General features: G+C 40.7%; 1 protein-coding gene across 9 annotated transcripts in view; it reads right to left on the bottom strand.

The window, feature by feature from the left end:
• Positions 1-398: 398 nt before the first annotated feature.
• The window catches only part of CCDC150 (coiled-coil domain containing 150), a 30945-nt gene continuing 23393 nt past the window's right edge, over positions 399-7950 (bottom strand). For all 9 annotated transcript variants that reach the window (XM_034429864.3, XM_034429860.3, XM_087882122.1 and 6 more), the window contains 9 exons: positions 7730-7820; positions 6830-6999; positions 5893-6019; positions 4401-4595; positions 2936-3004; positions 2708-2848; positions 2397-2483; positions 1990-2103; positions 399-825 (listed from right to left, as the gene is read on the bottom strand). In XM_034429864.3, the coding sequence (XP_034285755.2) occupies positions 721-825; positions 1990-2103; positions 2397-2483; positions 2708-2848; positions 2936-3004; positions 4401-4595; positions 5893-6019; positions 6830-6999; positions 7730-7820 (1099 nt within the window). In that variant the 3' untranslated portion in view covers positions 399-720. The remainder of the gene's footprint in view (positions 826-1989; positions 2104-2396; positions 2484-2707; positions 2849-2935; positions 3005-4400; positions 4596-5892; positions 6020-6829; positions 7000-7729; positions 7821-7950) is intronic.

Genomic DNA, 7950 nt, shown 5'->3' with positions numbered 1-7950 from the left:
ATTTTGTTACTATCATTTTAGTATGAAAGTATTTCTGTCACATCTTTCCTCTCATGGCAGTTTATCTCGGGAGGTGATGCATTTGCTCAAACTATACCTTGTATTGAGAGAACTCAAGAAGACCACCCTTTGTGAAAAATGTATTTGGATGCCAGCCTTACTTTCTATAAAATTTAGCCTGGTCAAGGCTTCAGACCTGCCACTTAAAAAGAAAGAAATCCAAATAGTTTTCCTTTCTTGAAATATAAATAAAGCATAACTGTTAATATACAAGATATACAAATCATATTAAAGTTTATAATGTGTATATAACAAGGTTGATTCTGTACACTTATCCCCTGTGTAGATTTGAATCGTATGTGTAACTTTAAAAATGGAAGTTATTCGCTCAAGAAGAGTTTAAGATTGAGGCACATAATTTATTTTTAATAAAACTTGAAGTTTTCCGGTCTGAAAAGTTCCACAGAAGCATTTTAAAGACTTGGTAGTTGAAACCTAGTGCCTAAAGTTTAGAGGACTTTGCTTCATTAGTGTAGAGCATTCCTAGTTCATACAAGCTCTCCTCTGTTAACATCAGTATGTGGAGGACCACGCTGAAATGATCTACCATTTGGCTCCTTCCAGGTACATCACAATTCCTGGGGCCCTAGAGCTGAGACATGATGTTCACAGGTGCAGGGTCATCTTTTACATCCTGGAACCTCCTGGGTAAGCAGGTCATCAATTATTTTGTTCTGTTAAATATTTTCTGGAGATGAGCTTCAGGTGATTTTTGGTCTCCCACCGCTTCAGGCAGGCCTGGCTAGGGATCTTCACTGGCTTATTCTGTTGATAGAATATTTGGTCAAAGCTGAGGATTATCAGAAAATGTCAAATCTACTGAGGACATCATACTTTGATTCTAATATGACCAAAATGAAATATGTATCTGCTAAAACTAACATTTATTTGAGAACCAAAAATCTAGTTAGTACATCTCCACAGTGAACATTCTTGGGAGAAATTAAGAAACAGAGCTATCAATCTTAATTTTCAGAATATTTTTTTCTTTAAAATAGCTGTAGGTGAAACTTAAATTATACCTTAAATCAGATTTTTTTAAGCTGGGAAAGCAATTGATTAGGACCAACGAATATGAGCAAATGAACCATGGCTGATATAAAAGCACAATTTACATTTTTGCCAACTTTTTCCTCTAGCCCAGTAAGTCATGTCTCATTTTCCTCAAGCCTTAAAAAGTTGACCCTAACCTCAATTCTAGATTTTTGAAGTAGTCTCAGATAAGGGGAGGGTGATCCAAGAAATGAACTTCACTCATGTTAAATGCAACTGATAGGTACTCAGTTTTCTTTTCTTGTTTCATATATGAATGATGATACAATATAGTAAATGTTCCAAATTGGAGGTAAGTTGTATTTTTTTCTCTGCATAAAACTTCTAGCTTTTGAAGAGACTTGAGAAGTCCAATGTCAATAGTGTGCGGTTTCCATTCTCAGGTTATAAAATCTGCATTTGTTGAATCTGTTCCCTCAGGCAGCTCTTATAATCAACTGGAAATCATATCTTTGGTGAATCCTTCAGTGTTTCCTAAACTTTATTTTAGTTAAACTCTGTGTATCTCTTTAGTAGAAGTATGTTTTCTACAGTCTTCTTTGCAATGATCAGCACTGAATTTTAACAGCTACTGATATTGGTGTCTACTGTTCACCTCTGGGAACAGTCCTAGACTGGATTGTATACTGTGCCAATGTTTGTTCCCTCTTCGTTGACTGAATATATGGTACTTAATGAATTCCCACAACACACTGACACATGAACCGGTTTCACATTAAAATGGCTGAATTCACAGAACATGAAGTAAAGACCAAACAAGCCATACCATGGCTTAGCTTGATGTGCGAAGTCAGCTGCTCTCAAATGGCATGGTATATACTATGACATGAAATAAACAGCAAGTATTTCATTTGTGGACATTGTTCCAATACTGACCTCCTCTTCACTTTCTTCATCCAGTTTTGGTTTTCGGTTTTTGACTAGCTCCCGCTGCAGACAATCAAACTTGGACTTGAACCAGTGATGAGCTTCTTCTAGGTTAGCAGAGATCTAAGGCAGAGAAAGGATATCAGAAATGAAATACTGAGTATTTATTAAAAAGAGTGGCGTTTTCCTAGGCCTTCACATCAGTAATTGATAATATATAAATATTGGAATACTGATAAGTTCCTAAACTTTAAATCAAATCATAAAATTTGCTCTTACTTCAGTAATGAGATGTTCAGAAATGCCAAGCCAATTTTACTCTGATTTGTAAAACTAATTCCTTTCCAAGCAGAGTAATTTCAAGCAAAATGGCAACTCTGCCCCAGGATTTTTCCCCTCTTTGTCTATGCATCTACCTGTTGAGACTCAATGCTGGCTTCTTTTAGTTTCTCTTCAGTAGCCGCCTTGCATTTCTTGAGCTCCTTAATGGTATCTTCCAAAGTCTAAAGGAGAAAAAAAAAAACCAAAAAACCCCCCAAACAAAATAAAACAATTATTTATTCTTCTACAGTAATTTCAATATGATTTAAGATCAATGCTAAGAGACATTGCTTTCTATCAAGCAAAAGGACAGAAAAAGAGAAACATTAGACATGCCACTAGCTGTTACTAGAGGCAAAATATTAGGATACTCAGTTGAAATAAACTGAGCTCAAAAGAGGCTTACTCGGCACTCTTCTTCAAACTGTTTCCGCTTCTTCCTTTCTTCTTCCAGCTGATTTTCCATCACTTGCTGATTTTTGGCCAGTTGCTGCATCTCACTTTGTAGGCTTGTTAGTTCGGTAGCAAATTGTTTGATACTATGGGACTAGAAAAAAGAAGAATGAAATTCCGTGATCAAATCTAGCATTTTAGTTTAGCCAATACTTAACTTGCTACAAAAAGTTGATGCTACCTGCTCATAGTTTTTCTTCTGGTATAAGTCCTTCAGATCTTCCATTTGCCTCAATTCCAATTCAATCTCCTGAAAGTATTTCACAACAATGAGAAGAAAGCATCCAGGCATCTACTGTGTCAGAGTACACCTATACGAAACGATAGTGTCTGCTCTCTCCTGCCAGACACCAAAACTCCAAAGTACTCATTCTGTTTTCAGGCTGCTGCCTAAAGCATGCAGGCAGGTATTTCAATTTTACAGTGCTCCAGAGCACTGCTCCAGAGTGAAGAACCCAGTAGTAAAAATTCAAAATATAAAAGACTGCTCTAGGGCTGTCTTCTAGAATGTCCTCAGAAATAAATAAATTTAAAAAATGGCACAGAGATCTGGAGAAAGAAAATCATATTACTTTGCACTGGCCCCACCATATTCAGGAATGTCAAGACCTTTTCTGTAATATAAGGGGCCTTAATAGCTGCATAGCTGGGAACCTTTTTCACTAGCCCTTCTTCTGATGTGAGATGCAAGATACTAAAGGCCCAGAATTTTAGTGATACCGCTGGAGGCCCCAAGCACATTTTCTCATTGCCACTTGCTCCTGTTTACCACTTCACCTAAAGTATTTCAAACAAGCAGAAATTCTGAAAAGAAATCCATGATAGGAATCTCAAAAATACAGGTTTTGTAAGTTATGCGACTTTAAACCAGTTCGTAAACTAGGCTCAGACTATTAGGAAGGCTCCTCCTTTTTCCTTTTCAGGAAATTGGAAGCTGCAAATATTATTGTGATCCTGACCAGGCTTGCCCAGAGAAAGTAGAAACATCAAAGCCAGGCTTTGCTCTTCACTTTGCCTGAATCAGCTGCCAGCAATCAGTTGCAGTACCAACAACAATGGAAAGCCGCAATTAAAATTTAGCTATTAAAACTACGCTGTGTATGAATTTCTTGCCCCATCCCACCCTAACTCTAATGAAATCATGAATTTTGCTCACGATGAACAGGCCATACCTACTCATTTATCCTTTCTGGCTGTCACAGTACTGCCAGGTTTCCCACACTCTGCAGAAAACTATGATTGACTTTATTAATCTAAATCCTCTTCGGAGAGAAAATGCACACTTTTTACCTTCAAAAAACTTAGTTTTTCTCAGCACCACTAAAGAGCAAGCCATTTCACAGGTAGAGATTTTGCATCCAGACCACATTCTACTGTTTTATTTAAAACACGGGTGTTGAACTTGTGGTGTTACGTTGCTATCACGTGATGTTTTGTGATTTTTTTCTTCGCGGAGCTGGGTGTGGGCGTGGCCTGCGCGTGAAGCATTCAGCCTGTGGGCTGCCAGTTTGACACCCCTGCTCTAAAACTTCCATTCTAACTTTACATATGATGTCCCACTGATAACAGCTGCAGCAAAAGTAGATGCAGGCTCTACAAAAAATTATTTTCAAAGAAGGCAAAGGAAACCAAATCCATCAGCTTACCTTGATTTTTTCTGCATTGTGTATATTGTTGGTCTTGGAGTTGAAGTACTGGGTGATTAGTATTTTCTGCTTTTTTACCTTCTCCTTCTGATTTGTCAATGCGGCTTCCAGGTCTATCACTTTTGCCCGCAGTTCTTTGTTGCAGCGTAGTATTTCTGCGGACTTAGAGCAGGCCTCTTCAAGAGCTTTTTTAACCTATCGGGTAGAGACAGAGGCAATTCATATTCATCTGAAAAAATGCAGAAGATAAAGGCCATGTCTGAATTCTTACTTTGTCCCTTCACTCTAAAAGCTCATAGATTTTGGTTTCCTACTTGGAGAATAATTTTTATCTGGCTTGTTTAGTGATATAAAGCTTTTCTAGAGTATTAGGAATCTCTGCTCAAATCCTAGACTCTTTCTGTTAGAGGTATTGGATCCATCACTCATAACTGGCATGCAGAAGATTCTGAAGCAGTCAGTGGTCTCTCCTTATTAAAGAGTGTGTGACATAAACCAGGCTTAACTGCATCTTCTTAATACCACTGATATGAATCCCAAAGGAAGCATGTTACAGGTATCACTTGAATTAAGACCATTTGTTCAGCAACTGTTTAAAATTACAGCAGCGCTGAAGGAACTTACGACCATTCCCAAAGTTCAGGTTGCCAAGTTCAGAACCCAGGTGGCCAAGCATCTGACAATCACATGATTGCCATTTACAACCTTCCCTACTGGCTGCTCCAGAGTGTCACTGGGGAAGCTGGCAGGGAAGGTCACGAGTCACTAAGCTATATCTCTCTCCCCCCGCTCCCCCATGGCCTTTCTTTACTTGCCTGCACTGCAGTCGCCTTGCCTCCTGCAATTGCACTTACCCTTTAGCCTCTTTCTACAACTTCCTTGTAATTGCACATACATATTCTATGCTCTCCTTCCATTAATTCCCTGTGATTGCATACATCCTGTGCACTCTTTTCATGGCCGCCCTGTCATTACACACATGCACGCACTTTCTATGGTGTCCCTGCAATTGTACACATGCTTGCACCCTGCTTCCATGGCCTCCTTGCGATTGCACTCAGGCACTCACCTTCATGTCCTCTTTCCATGGCCTCCCTACAATCGGATGTATGCCACGTCCTCATTCTCCAGCCTTTCTAACTTGTGCTGCACCAAGCATCTTCTGGCTCGCCCGTAGACTGTGCCAGGCCTCCCCGCCATGGCACCCCCATGTTCCCTACCTGGGACTCCCTCTGCTTTCCGCTTAATGATCTGTCCAATAGTGATAACTGGGACTGCCTGGATTGTCAGTGATTGCTAAGTGATGAGGTCATATAACATTGTACTTTATGACTGTATTACTCAGTGATGGTAATCCTGGTCTCAATTATTGCCGTAACTCAAGGACTATCTATTGCAACTAGCATGCAATGAAGACATAGGACCATTATTTTATTTCTTATTGGAGTAGAATCTATCAAGAACTCACTTCACAGCCCTTCCCTTTCCTCACCTCGGCTGATTCTTTTTGGGCTGATTTCTTCGCTACCTCTCGTTCAGTCTGAAACTGTTTCTTCAGGGTCTCCAGACGATCCGCATAGAACTTTGTCTCCCGCTTGGTTTCTTCAATGAGCTGGTCCCTTTGAGGAGGGAAAAGGAATTCTTACAGGACATCAGTCCCATCTCTTCAGTTTTGAAAATACAATCCTCAAATAGGCAAAAGAGCTTATTCCAAAGTGTACATGAGATTTTCTCTTCTTTTCATTTTGTTTTTTTGCCAATCCCTCCAAGGCAAAGGCAGCCTTCTGAATGCTTGGGATAAGAGGATGGTTTTTTTGGGGAGGACCTCTGGGGATTAATTAGTTCCAATAGATTTATGTTTATAATTGGATTGTAAAATTCAATTTTATTGTATTATCTTTATGATGTTGTATATTATCTAGAGCAGGGGTGTCAAACTCAAGGCCCGCGGGCCAGATCCGGCCCACATGGTGCTTAAATCTGGCCTGCGTGACTGGCCGGGAAATAGCAAAGGACCAGCCCATGATGCCCCTGATGCCCCCCCCCGTGCCTCATTTTTGCCCTAGACAGTCTCCTGCAGCAGGGCACTGCTGGCCAAAATGGGCACGGGTGTCCACGTGAGGCCCCTCCGCGCCCCATTTTCGGTCTGGACTGCATCCTGCACCACTTTGCTGGCCAAAACAGGGAGCGGGGGCTCGTGTGGCTCCCCAGTGCCCTGTTTTGGCTGGCAAAGTGTTGCAGGCGGCCACCCAGTCTGAAAACGAGGTGCTGCTGCTGGAGGCCTCTATCCCCCCCCCCCCCCCCCCGGCCAGCCTGTCCACTGAGAACTACAATGCTGATCTGGCCCTTGAAGAAATTCAGTTTGACACCCCTGACCTAGAGGTTCTTAAAGCAGAGGGAAATGCATATATAAGTAAACAAAATCTGACCTGCATTGTACTAATTGCTGGCATTCTGCTTCTTTGCTTTCCAACTCATCTTGAACAAGAGAGAGTTTGCTTTCCAAGGCACTATTGGTCTGCAGAGTTTGCTCTAAATTTTGGATAAGTTTCTTCTTGTCCAGCTTGGAGGTTTCCAGGGATTTACGAAGTGAGTTCAACTTTCATAGTACGGAAGAAAGCACATGGGGACAAAAATTGTGTGAAATGCAGCCAATTACTAGAAAACCAATGTGCCCAAAGATGCTTCACTTGGCATTTGCCAGGCTTCCTGCACCAACTATATTTCATATATTTAAATATTTCATGTAGCCATAACTGCATTTGCTCTGGCAACCATTTTGTGAACGGGCATTGCCCTCCCAACAGTCAGTTTGCAAAATGCCAGGCTAGAAAGCAGGAGATTATGAGTTCAAGTCCCACTTTAGCCATGAAAGCCAGCTGGGTGACTTTGGACCAGTCACTTGCTCTCAAGCCAACTCACCTCACAGGGTTCTTGTTGTGGGGAAAATAGGAGGAGGAAGGTGTGGATATGTTTGCTACCTTGAGTCATTTGTAAAAATAATAATAATAATAATAATACACACACACACACACACACACACACACTTGATTTATATATTTATATTCTGCAATCCTCCCTCCAAAAAAAACAAAAGAGGGCCTGGGAACATCTTTATTACAATTAGTGTCAACCACTTACCCTGTTATCTACTTCACACTGTAAATGGCAACACAAAGAGTAAGCACAGCTGAAAGAGCCTTCCATTTCAACCAAATTCTATCAATACTTCATTAACAGAGAATATCATTTGTCTTGCCAACAACGTCCCAAATCCCAGACTGAACAGACTGTCTATTTTAGTCACTGGGAGTTGCTTTGCTTTTTACCTTCGCATTCCGCTGGGAGTCCAAAGCTAGCTTGTTCTGATATTCTTCCAGCTCTTCTTCCAGCGTCTGAATTCTTTGCTCGTTCTGGGTCCTACACGAGAAGAGAAGTAGCCCAAAAAATGGGTGTACTGAGAGAATGTGCTTGTGTTTTTCCCCCAAAAAAATCTCAAATATTGCCTAGTACTTCAGAAGATTTTTTTAAGCAAGCTCATATTTGCCGA

Source organism: Pantherophis guttatus, chromosome 1 (genome assembly GCF_059756535.1).
Source record: "Pantherophis guttatus breed Tessera chromosome 1, ASM5975653v1, whole genome shotgun sequence".
Taxonomy (NCBI): Eukaryota; Metazoa; Chordata; class Lepidosauria; order Squamata; family Colubridae; genus Pantherophis; species Pantherophis guttatus.
The sequence above is the reverse complement of the archived record's forward strand: the minus strand, read 5'-3'. Positions and strand labels throughout refer to the sequence as shown.